The sequence below is a fragment of the Dermacentor albipictus genome, chromosome 1, assembly GCF_038994185.2.
Source record: "Dermacentor albipictus isolate Rhodes 1998 colony chromosome 1, USDA_Dalb.pri_finalv2, whole genome shotgun sequence".
Taxonomy (NCBI): domain Eukaryota; kingdom Metazoa; phylum Arthropoda; class Arachnida; order Ixodida; family Ixodidae; genus Dermacentor; species Dermacentor albipictus.
In genome coordinates, this window is record NC_091821.1 from 230,754,241 (window position 1) to 230,767,390 (window position 13,150).

General features: G+C 45.7%; 1 protein-coding gene across 1 annotated transcript in view; it reads left to right on the plus strand.

Annotated features, from left to right (window-relative positions):
- LOC139047563 (uncharacterized) overlaps nt 1-13,150 on the plus strand; it is a 60,509-nt gene that overhangs the window by 37,099 nt on the left and 10,260 nt on the right. The window contains exons 8-11 of the mRNA XM_070521417.1: nt 8,224-9,033; nt 9,501-10,368; nt 11,731-12,299; nt 12,490-12,628. Coding sequence (XP_070377518.1) covers nt 8,224-9,033; nt 9,501-10,368; nt 11,731-12,299; nt 12,490-12,628 — 2,386 coding nt within the window. The remainder of the gene's footprint in view (nt 1-8,223; nt 9,034-9,500; nt 10,369-11,730; nt 12,300-12,489; nt 12,629-13,150) is intronic.

The window sequence follows — 13,150 nt, forward strand, 5'->3', positions numbered from 1 at the left end:
ACGGAGCGAACGCTGTCTGTGGAAACGACGCTTCTCGTGGCACGTCGCCTGAAGTTTAGCGGGCTGTACTGGACGCGAGGGAACGGAGTTTTCTCTGCGAGCTACGAAAAGCGTGTTTCCAACGCTGCCGTCATAGTTGCGTGCGCTTGTACACGCATCGCTTCAGCGTAAGCATAAACAATATGCGTACATTATCTCATTGCCCCACGTTCTGTGACACGGATAAACATGTTTCTCACATTCCTTGGACTGAACTCGTCTCCAGGAAAGCGGCACGTGCATGTTCATAGTTTACACGAAGATGGCCTGTTCGACCGCTTGAGAAAGAGAGCGAGAAATGGAGTTTAGATGCGGCAGTAACTTGTCAGTATACTCGGTAAACACGTCCAAGTCAAATTTGCACAAGCATACGTGTTCATGCACAATTACAATCTCGCTGCATCGTTTGCTCCGCGGTTACGCAAGCAGAAAAAAAAAGGACTTGTATGCAAAGCTTGTCTCGAAAACAATCGACTCGATAGCTTCGATTCTTTCTTTTATTGTTTGCGCTTCTTTGCCAAAGCCCTGTGTACTCAGTTGGGCTTGGTCACTTTAAAGGGGTTTTTATTTTCTAATAACAACAAATATTTGAGAATAGGCAAGCTTATTACAGTGAACGTCGGCCAATTCACTCTAACGTACGTATACATTGACATATAAGGGCGCCTGTGCACTTTAAGTTGTCTGATAGAATCGAATGCGAATGCTAAAAAAACGTTCTTTGAAATATGGGAACTAATGCTGGCTCTTTTTATTTAAAAGAAATCGTATGATGCCTATACTTGGTATACAGAGTTTTCTTTTGTTATTGCTTTGTAGTGTTCAGTGCAAAAAACAACAACATATAATTCACAACTGAATGTTTGGTCAACTATGCACTTTGTAAGCATGAAACAACCAAGATGTGACTATATATGCAATCATGACAATGACACTTACGAAAACAGGAAACTAGACACGACGCAGTACATGTACTAAGCTTAATTTCGTAACATATGGGTAAGGCAGAGAAAACGAAACAGCGACTTGCAGTCGATGTTGATTTCTTGAAATTGAAGTTCGAGAAACAATTCTCATTATGTACGATCCTCAAAAGTCTGCATGGATTCGCACGCAGTAATAGTGAGGGCACTTGATAAAAGTCAGTATTTATACGCAGTAACTGTCGCATTTTGACTAGATAGCCGAGGCAAAATGAGACATAGAGAAAAAGAAGTTTGAATTTGGCCAATAATAAGTTGCCTATTGTGGCGGATTTTGTGGAACTATCCCGGGGTTTATCAAGAAGTCCAGAGTCCCGATTTGACGCTGTCGGGACAGCCATTTGTCACGTGTTCAGGTCGGGTGAGAGATAACACGGAGTCGGGTCTTCTCACAGCCCGGCTGCTTAACGAGGTTTTGGCCAACGTGAGGTGAAACTACGGAATCATCCTTCTCATTTCAAGTTTGCTGTTTCAAAGCTTGTCGACTACGGCCCAGTGGAAAGAGCAGATGATGAAGTATTTTTCGGGCATACGTATGGAGGCGGGCTGTACACAATATCGCTGAGTTTCAAAGTTTCAAAGTTTGAACTTTTTTGAACGTGAACTTTCGCCTAAAAGTTAAAATGAATTACATGTTACAGCATTTTAATGTGGTATGATGTGTAAAACAGACAGAAAAACAAATTAGAAAGAAATGTGCAGAAATTGTCTCAAGGAAAATAAAAAGCCCAATTATATAAGCACGAAACAGAGAAAGTGCTGGTTTATCTTGTTTATGACTAGCCACTCGTAGAAATATTAACAGACTGAAGCAGCTTTTCAGGTTCATAAATGGCGAGATTGGTTTCAGCAGGAGTGATTACGTCAGTACCGATGCCAATAAATGTGCTAAAAAAAGACATGACAGGACGCCTAGCAAATGCTTTTTGAACAATGTTTAAAAATAGTTTTTTTTCCCACCCCCCAGAAACATCGCTGACTGGAACAAACTCTCAGCTGAAGTCGTATCAGCAACCACTATATACAGACACGTTCTTAACTATAGTTTAATAACTGTTTACAAAAAAATTAGCGCTTTCAGGAATTGTGTACACCTTCGATGTTCCCGAGTGCTGATCGTACCTTTTCCTTGTGTATGCTTTGCCATGCTGTACACGCGAAATTCGTTATTGGCATTTACACGGTAGCATTGTTAGTTATGCTTATTCTGTTTCCTAATAAATTCGTGCCCAGATTTATTCTATTCTCGTTTTGTCCCTACGATTACTTCCTTGTGAATTGTGGCCTAAGAATAGTTCATAGTTTTAGAAATAATTGATTATTGTTCCTTATAGAGGTAGTTTTTGTGTTTCACATTGTACTGATGTTTTCTTCCCCGATGAATACCAGCTGCCTTGGCCCTACACAGGCGATACCGTGCATAAATAAATGGAAAAGAAATGAACACTGCTTGAGATTTTACGTTCTCTGTACAGCGAATGATCGGTTCAGATGTTTGCTTATCTTATGCAATAAGAAGCTGCTACACTTCGTTGCATATGCAACGAAGTGTAGCAGCTTCTTATTGACCTCGCGGACTATGTGACCTCGCGGACTTTTCGATCCCCGAGACGTGTTTCCGCGAGCTCGCACATCAACGTCTTGAAAAGAACAAGCATTTCAACAACAACACTTTCGTGTAGAGCCGGTTCGACCTTGTAGTTATTTACTTTGCAAATTTTGCACGTCTAAAATAATTGAGCGAGCTTCCCGATGAGCGACTTAATGTGCATTTTATGCGATCTTCGTACCAAGCAGTCTAGCATCATCTTCTGCGCTTGTGCACAGTTCCAGGAAAGACAATTAAATTTTCGTATCATCATTTGCGTGCAGTTATCATTTAACAACAAGAAAAATGCAGTCGCGCTTTGTAGGCTTCGTGAACGCATGATCAGTGCGACATGCGGGTGTGACCGTTTCTCGGAGGAGAAACTTTCTTTTAGTGTTGTCATAGGCGCCGACTACGGGGGGGCTCCGGGGCCCGAGCCCCCTCCGCAGATTTTCGGGGGGGGGGGGAGGGGGGTCTGAGCCCCCACCGGGCAACGCCGAAGCCGCACTCCCCCCCCCCCCCCCACACACACACACCTAAAGTGCCATTACCAGAGTTTCTTTTTTTCACTTTCCTCGACCTTATCACTTGAAATTTCACTGGCGCTAATAGCTTACTGCATCATTGTTGGCACGGACATGCAGGGCTTTTAATTCATACTTTCGCTTTGTTTCTGCAAATCCTGGCAATATGAGGACAAGCGCATTAGGAGCACTAGCGGCGGCTGCCTCATCCTTATTTTCTCACTTCCACATTATTTTAAATTTCCACTGTAAACGCCATGTACATGCAGAATAGATTTAAGTATACACACAGGATAAAGTTTATCATATTTTTGAAAGAGGTGGAGGTAGCCAGTTAAAAACTATTTCTAAAGGTATGGATAGCCTATGCCTAGAGAATGAATATGTTGCTGTGTGTTCACCACGCTTCAAATTGCTTTGCGTGCTTTTCTGACCATAAAAAAAAAACCTACATACTTCAGTGACCCCTTCAGCAGAGACTTTTATCAATGGCACGTAAAATGCACGTGAACGTTCTGTGTCTTAGTATTGCTTCTCTTTCCAATAAGCAATGCTAACGACTCATGAAAAAAAAATAATCTTCTAATTATTTACAACATTTAGAAGGGATGGAAACATCGTCAGTTGCATGCAAAGGTCATAAATATGTACAGAGTGTCCCAATTAACTGCCATGCGCCCAGATTTAAAAATAGAGCAGTTGCGTTACTCGAAGAAGACCGAGTGCGTATTGTTTACAGTACAGTGGAGTAGCTGCCAGTAATTTTTTTCGTTACAGAGATTTAATTAGGTAATTGTAATTAATTATCTAACTCGAGACGTACTGTCATAATTATCAAAGTGTCAATGAGCATTTGAAGGCACAGACAAGGGAGATTTAACTGCGGTATTTTCAGCGATGTACTAATTGCGTACTAATTTTTTTTCCGACTGATAAATAAATCCCGCGAAATCTGAACAATACCACGTGACTGCGCTCCCACCCGGATCATAAAGCAGCACCCTCGAACAGGCTCCCTCTGAGTTATCCAGAACGAAATAAAGGAAATAAAGAAAAACAAAACATCGTGATCGATCTAGTGCCTTATCTGCCGCGCCCCGGCCGAAGTAACACGTCGCGTTTGGTGTTAGTCAGAAACAAGCTGTGTATAGCTGTTGTCTTAGCATACATAAAGTGCACATATGTTGCTTGTTTTTTTTTGCCACAAGACCTATCACCACAAAAGCGAATTGACAACGTCGGTGCAAAGGTTTAAATGTGCGCTTTGTTTTGTCCCATTTGCCATGTGTCTCTCGAATGAGCAGAAAGTAAACATGGTCCTTGCCTTGGGATCTCCAAATGGCAACGAGAGCAAGGCCGCAAACATACATACCAGCCATGGAAGTATGGCGGTAGACCAAACGCATCCACTATCATCACAAATTATGATGAAAACCTGAGACAAACAGGCAGCTTCACGAAACAGCGACGGAGGACTTCGTCTTTGAGTCCTATAGCCTACGCATGGATGTTTAGCATTTATCGCTTCAAACCCTCATTGTAGCGTGCGGGATGTGGCCGCCCAGGTACCGATTTCCAAGCCATAAGTTTGGAAGATTCTAAATGACGGCCTTTCACCCGTACCACCTTAGCCAACACCAATACTTCTCCAATAGGGTCCTCACAGAAGCCGATGAGTCACCGGAATTTTTGAAGCATCATCATGTGCACAGATGAAGCCAATTTTCGCAGAAACGCCTAGGTATATTTGCATAATGCACACTATTGGAAGGACTCCAATTTACACTGGGCAAAGTGGAACCGGCACCAGTACCAGTGGTCGTTCAATGTGCGGTTCGGAATTTACGCCGGTGCTATAATCGGTCCCATCTTCTTCGATCACACACTGACTGGACAGCGTTGCGTGGACGAACTCCTTGGAGGAGTGGTGGATGAGTTTCTCAGCGAAGCCCCATTGTCACCTCTTCCACTTTTGTGGTATCAGCAAGATGGGGCACCCGCACACAGCAGTTGCCGAGGACGAAACTGGCTGGATGCGACTTTTCATGCGCAATAGATTGGAAGGCACGGGCCTGTAAATTGGCCGGCTGGGTCACTTGACCTCTCTCCACTCGATTTCTTTCTTTGTGGTTATGTGAAAGATCGTGCTTACATGATCAAGACGGACGTCAGATTAGTTCAATGCAAGGATGACGGATGTCTGCCCTAGAATTCGAGCGTCGTGGTCACCAAGAAATCCACTGAAGATGTGATAAAACGGACACAGTACTGCGTAGCTGCAAAAAAGGAGACCTATTCGAACATGTTCTCTAGGCTGGTGTTAAATGCAGCTTACGAATTCGTAGATAATAAGGGCACACCGAAATCTGACGGCGTTCTTTCCCCCCCCCCCCCCTTTTTTTTGTGCAGACATCCTGATTGCCAATTCGGCTCATTTAGAAGTGGTATATTTACTTTCTTCAACGCATCGGTTTTGCCTTTTCTATACACGTTGGTCGCTTCCCGGTCGGTTTATTTCGCTTTTATATTTTGACACGAACCTGTTTCTGCAGCACGTATACACTTTCATGAAAAATAAAACGGTCACTTTAAATATGGCTTTGGTCCGAAGCAAGTTTCTGGCGCGAAAATTAGCTTCGCGCGCACTCTTTGAAGCGGTGCGAGCAAAGCCGGGATTTTGAAGCATTCTATGCCTATTACATTGCTTTTCACGCCTCGTGCGTGGTCAGAGCGGCGCTTCTGCCGCGTTATCAAGGGGCTTTTGGTATCAATGTGATCAGTTGGCCTTTAAAGACGGATAATAATTGTGACGTAGAAATGAGAGGAAAGAATAGATGCGAAGCCGCGAAACCTGCTGTTGCGGCTCCTTCCATACCATAATCAAAGCGATGCGCTGTCTCTTCGGGCTTGCGACAGGCAATGCAGTTGCTTTCAATCAGCTTATTTGAGGACGATGCTTTATGATGCAGGTGGGAACGCACTCACGTGGTATTTTTCATATTTCGTGAGGTTTCTTTACCAGTCGGAAAAAAAAAATGTGCACAATTAGTACGTCGATGAAAACACCGCAGTTAGATGTCATTTTGGGGTGCTTACAAATGGCTCATTGACACTGAAAATTAGGACAGTACTTCTCGAGTTACGCCATTAAATGCAATTACCGAATTAAATCTCAATAACGAAAGCATTACTGGCGGCTACTAAACTGTACTGGAATTAATATGCACTAGGTTTTCTTCGAGTAACGCAACTGCTCCTTTTTAAAGCCTTGCTGCGTGGTAGTCGGGGAACACTGTGTAAAATTCACTCATTAACCGTAATGAAGTTAAGCCGGATTCACTCGAAATAAGAATCAACAGCAATCATGCGCAGCAGGGCTTATACTCGGACTCACAGAAAAAGAAAAAAAGAGAGAGTGAGGCTGCAGTTTCGCCGGAAAGGCGAAGCAGCATTAGTGATAGCCAAGTATGCGAGAATTACACGAAGGAAAATTACACCGCAGAGAGGACTCAGGCTGTAAAACTTGACTGTCTCCGACTATGAGGTCTTGTATATACCCATGTAACGCCGTAACTTCAGCGCTCAATTTGAAGTAATAGTTCTGCGGAAACCCGCAAGGTGGAGAGAAGTAATTAAGGCAAAATGAGACATCCACCCATTCGTAGCAATTGCTACAAAGGAAACCCATACGGGTTCCTCGAAAGAAAAGCTTCGCAGTTGAAGAAAAATCCGTCCTGGTCCGGTACTCGAACCCGGGGACCACCGACTTTCAGGAGCAGCCGCTCTACCATCTGAGCTGACCAGGCGGCTAGCAGATGGAAAGGCGAAGTTGAATTTATGGACAACTCGAAGCAAATGCAAGAGTTGCGCATGTCTCATTTTCCCTTTACTCAGCGCTCAATTGTTCGAGGTCACACGAAGTTTCTTCAAGTGGAAGAAAAAAAAAGTGTATATATATATATTCGGAAAGCTGGTCAAGCTCCCCCCCCCTCCCCCCTTCCCCTTCAGAAAAATGAAAACTCTTCGCCTATGAGTGCTGTGATATACTTATGTCAAACTTATCCTTACGCCACGGGGAAATTCTCTGGGCCTGCGATTTTATTCTGACTACTTTATAAAGGAAGATCTTACGCTCATCGTTACTTTCTTTTCACTGAAACTTTGCGATCTGATCGCACTTTTTTTTATCCGCATCGTTCAATAAAAACCGCTTAGCTTATGGTTGGCCTTGTTCATCCGGACTTGCAGATAATTGAACGACGCGGAGTAAAAATGAGATTTTCTTGCGAAATTTGAGCGAATACATACAAAGGAGCTGCAAGCGCAAAATTTTTTTAGAGCTTTTAGAATAGAAGCGCTGCTCATATACATACAAGCTCATTCAAACAAACTGAATACTCTCGCCATTAACGTCATCAGCATTCCTTAGAAGACCGAGGGAGTAAACGCACCGGATAGGCTTCCTTTGTGCGTCAGAAAGCTTTCTCGGAGAGGAACATGCGCACGGAAGTCTCGTCTACCAGGGAGTCTTCCTTCGCACGTCGGTGCTTCTGCTTGCGCGACCACGCCAACTTCTCCTTGCTATATACGACTACTCTAGGCACGAGACCCAGGCGAAAAGATCTGGCACGAGCAAATAAGAGCTGCTTCATTAGAGAAGTGCAGCGCCTTCTTTAGAAAGTAGGTCGATCGGACGCCACAACCAGTGCTGTCGCATTTCCCAGTGGTGTTAGCATCGCGAAACCAACTTGCGCGAGTTTCAGTCAGCAAAAAGGAGAAAAAAATACAGCAATAGTCATCGAACCAAGATCTTTCGCAATAACGCTTGTCCCTCCGGCTTTGCTATATGTTGACTGTGGTTTACCACGTGCTGTATTCTCCTACTATCCTTGTATACATATACTTTCTGCTGCTCTCTTGCGACAATTGCAATCCGCACATGCAATACTGTACACTCGGAATGCGCCGTTTCTGTTACGTTTTTCTTTCCCCTCACCGCGCTCTATCTTCGTCGGTTAACAAAGAAAAATAAATGTTATCGCTGTCCGTGCTCCGCTCGTCGTAAGTTGCCAGTGCCGTCGTATCGTAGGGGTGTGCTGTGCAACGTGTGCTGCGCAGACGCGCCGCCGACCGTGCGAAAACTCTGGATACAGATGAAAAAAAGATGCCACCATCGGCAAAAGAAGTGCTGCGTCGGGTAGGCCTGCTTGTGTGCATGCTGTTAATGACGTGCGCTTTCCGCTCGTCCGAGGCCCGAGAGTCGTGGCGCCATGTGAACGCTACCTGCCCGAAGCTAGAGCGCTGCGAATGTTTTGTCATCAGTCAAGGGGCTCTGACACTCTGCAGGAATGTATCTCAACCGCACGAACTTGACGCCGACATGGCCAAGCTCGAGGGTGTTGTCCACAGGAAACTGACCTTCGACCATGTTCAAATGACCGAGCTGCCGGCCGCGTGGTTCTCAAACCACACAATCATCATGTTGATCATCGTCAACAGCCCCCTGCGTGACATCGGGGATGAAGCCATCGGTGCTTTGGGCCGAATGTCGCGAATGCTGCTAGAGAACGACCAGCTGGAGGCTTTGCCCCGAGGCTTGGCTGCGGCGAAGCACTTGCGCTGGCTCGAAGTGCGCAAGAACCGCATCCGATTCCTTCAAGGCGTGTTATCTTTGCCCGGACTGTTCGAGTTGGACATTCGCTTCAACGCGATCGAGCGAATCGATGAAAAATATCTGTGGGGCTTACCTAATCTGCAGCATTTGCGCGTTTCCGGCAACAGAATACGGCAGCTGCCAGCTGCCCTATTCAAGAATACGAGAAAGTTGAAGAAAGTTGAGTTTCGTAACAACAACATTGCAGAGGTAAACGGCGTGTTCGACGATATGCCTTACATAGAGGTGAGCGTCGATTTTCGTTTGATTATTGTTGCTGTTCATTAAGAAATGAAATAATACGCGAGTACATTAAAATTACTTTCGCGCTCATTTAAATGTCTCACAAACCGCACTGCAGTGCGCATTATTCAGTTATTTTAATGAGTGAAAAAAAGAAGAAAAGCAGGCCATCGTTACACTTGTTTAACAAACTGCAAGTATAAGAAATCGAAGACATATATGGAATGACCAATGTTACATAAATGAACTGATACGCGCTTTTGTTTAGAATGCTCGTAGATTCAGGTTATATGCACCCTCGTGTGTAGTTCGCATGATACTGTTGGCTGGTCATTGGAACAGACGGTTGTTTGCTGAACGCTGCATTTTAGGCTTTTATTGCTAGCTTTTTCAATGTGGCACTGGCGCAGCTTCCATTGGTACTGTTACATGTCCACTCATGTCCGCTCTTTCTTTTTCTCGTCTTTCAGACTCTCGACTTGAGTTACAATATGATTGCAGACGTCGACAGGTTGTTGAAAGCAAGAATGCCTTACTTAAGTACGCTTAATCTCGAGCATAATCGAATTAACGCTATAAGTGAAGTCGCATCGTCGAACGCCATGATTGAAGAACTCTTCTTGAACGACAATGAAATAACTCAAGTGGAGGTCGGTTCCTTTGCGGCTTTGGAAGAAATGACCCGTCTGGACCTCAGCCGCAACAGCATATTGTATTTAAACGAGTCGGTTTTTAATAGAGACTCAAAGCTGGAATACCTGGGATTGTCGGAAAACCGCTTAGCTAGCGTGACAGGAGTGTTTGGCAGGACGCGTCGCCTGAAGGACCTGAAGTTGTCGTCCAACCGGATTGAGGACATCACCAGCGCCTTCAAGGGTCTAACGCTATTGAGAAAGATTTCGCTCAGGAGCAATCTGGTGACCCACGTTCCTGACGGCACATTTAGCGACAACAGTGGCCTGGTTGAGATCAACTTGAGTGATAACAAGATACAGTGGGTAGGAAGGAACGCCTTCGTGGGGCTCGTTATCCTCGACAAGCTTCTGCTGCAAGACAACCTGCTCCTGGCGCTCAACGACTCTTCGAGGAATCTGCCCAAGCTACGTTACGTGGACGCCTCCAACAACGCAATCCAGTCCCTGGAAAACGGCGAGTTCGCCAACGATGGCCGCCTGGCTTCTATTCAACTAACAGCGAACAACATCAGCAATGTGCGAGGAGCTTTTACAGGTGCCAATAACCTGGTGGGGCTCTTCCTAAGGCGAAACCGAGTGGAGCTGCTGCGCCGCAGTGACTTCGCCAAGGCGCTAAAGAAGAAGCCGACGATCATCCTTGACGGTAGGCTATTTCTGCGAAGCGGTTTGCTTTAGTCTATGTACGATATACTAGTGGAATCGCTTGCGCTTTCTGCATAGAACTCTGCCATCTCATGAAATATTTCTTGAACGAACGTAATGCGCTCGTAGGAAAATATGTCAGGCAGCATATATATTGGAGCCGGAACTGACTCGGTGCATGTTTCAGAGTCTTCGAGAGCTATGTTCCGACTTCCACTCACCTAAGACGCAGGACGCTGCCTAACATACAAAGTCGCATGTGCTGTCTCTCCAATACAAGACGGAAACCCCAGCGACGCGCTGTAGACGTCAAGTTGTGCCTGAATTTCAGCAAAAGTTGTAGTTAAACGTGCCGGTGCCTGCCCGGCAAGGCGCCTCGTTTTAGCTTTGAGAATGTGCTGTAGTACCATGACAGAGGCGCCCCAAGTGCCACGCACTCCTACAATACTGGCTTACCAACGCTGTCCCACCTAGACGACCGCGCGATTGTGGAGACCACCCCTATGCGATCCACATGATCGCGAACTATAGTCCGGGATCGACCCCGTTTTGATTACACCATCTATAAGATCGGCTCAGTTTACCATTTCATTGTCTCTGAGATCGACCACGTTCACTAGGCCAGAAACCAAACGAGCAGCCATGCCAAAAACGCAGATAAGTGGGCTAAAAAACCTTCACGTTATTAAAATAATTATGCGCTTGAAGGTGAATGTTTGTTGTAGTGAGGATATTTATGAAATGTTTGTTGTCTCATTGCGTATTCCTGTAGGACATATCCCGTCAGCGGTACTGTTGCATAGGGACCTTACAGATGGGTATATACGCCGATTCGTCTGCCTCGAGATCTCTACGTCATCTACTCGGCGAGAAACATACCTATACACACGCAAGCCAAACCTCTCGGGGTACTATCCAAAGAGGCTTCGCTTAATGAACATTCAAATCAGCGTCATTTGTTGCGCGTAGGCATTTCTATACCAGGCAAATTGTTATGACGCTCAACCCGCAGCCGTTGCTCCGTAGCTACGGCGTTGCGCTGCCAAGCTCGAGGTCGCGGGTGCGACACCAGCCGTAGCGGCCACATCTCGATGGGGGCGAAATGCAAGAGCGCTCGCGTACTTAAGCTAAAGTGCGCGTTAAGGAATCTCAGTGGTCAAAATTATTCTAGAGTTTCCCATTACGGCATGCATTCATAGGTTTTGGCACCCCATAAATTAATTCTTATTTTTATGCTGATCACAGGCGCACGTTATTTGTGACGTTATTTGCGAGCATGTGGCAAAGACGCTTCTTGCATGATAACCTGTGTTCCCGAGTTTGATACAAAATATTTTTGTTTTGTTTTACTCTATGCTTCTAGAGAACCCCCTAATATGTGACTGCAGAATGGCTTGGCTTATGCGGCCCGACGGTGAAGCACGGGCGGGAAACTACCTGCCATGTGCGGGGCCACAGTGGCTGAAAGGAAAGCTCTTTAACGGGCTCACGAAGGACGACCTGATCAGGTGGGAAAAGGACTGCGAGCTGGGTTGTCGGTGCGACTGCCGAGAAGACTCCCTTGGTGACCGAGCCATCGCCGTCGACTGCACATCGGCGGCACTGAACCGCGCGCCGCAAGTATTTCCAGGGGGCACAGTCGAGTTGGAACTCCGCGATAACAGCATCGAAGAGATTGGCGACGCTCTCATCAACGGTGCGCCACACCTCGAAGTTCTCTCCCTCAGAAATAACCTCCTGACAAGCTTCAATCTGACCGAGATACCCGAAAACGTGCGCTCTCTCGACTTGAGTAGCAACCGTATGAAGCGGTTCCCGTACGCCTTCGTGACGAAGCACAACCTGACGTCGTTGCGGCTGTCCGCCAACCCTTTCGTGTGCGAGTGCGGCGACTACCCTTTCAGACAGTGGATTGAATCGCACGGTCATGTGGTAAGTTTCGGAGCCTGAGCTCGCTCGCCGAAAAGGGCATTTTGTATTTAAAGGCGCAACGTCGATGTAAGTGTTAAGGGACGTTTTCTCACTTATGTGCTGATATGTTGTTTTTGTTTATTTTTTAATAGAAAACAACATTTAACTGTATTCTTTAGTGCTGATTCGCTGCCATGCTTACCTTCTGTAGATCGTGGATGTCGCAGACATCACGTGCGCCGAGAGCTCCAATTCACTGGTGTCCCTGAAGCCCTTTGTGACATTAGGGCAGAAACAACTGTGCCCGGGAGCTGTTCCACGAGCCATCGTGTACATACTGCCCATCTTGGGTGCGTTTATCACACGTGTTCGTTACTCCTTCGTAGAGCGCTTTGAGTATCTTACAGTGGCCGCGGCAAGAACACGGTAAACAGGAGTGCTGGCGGCCTCCGATAATTCTGAAGGCAAACATGCTCGCTATCGGATAATAGCGCAAGGAAATGCATGTCTTCAGTTGTCCACAAAGGAAACAAGGAAATATGTCTTGGTCTCTTATCGCATGAACGGCGTGGACCAGCAGCTTTATAGCTCACGCACGCACGTACGCACGCACGGTGATATGAGTCCTTTATTGTTGAATGTTCAGAAAACTACAAAGTGAAAGCATCGGTTTTATTAGAGAACAAATGTAATCTGCTGCTCCTTGGGGTTCCCTGTGAAATTGGGCGCATGAACACGTCATTATGTGACTACAAAAACAGCGAGAAAAACATATTTTCCCAAGAGACAAGAAATACTGAGTAGGGCATATTCTCTTGCAAATTTAAACCTATCGACTAATAGAAATAAACTTTGCCGATACTCGAGTTAAC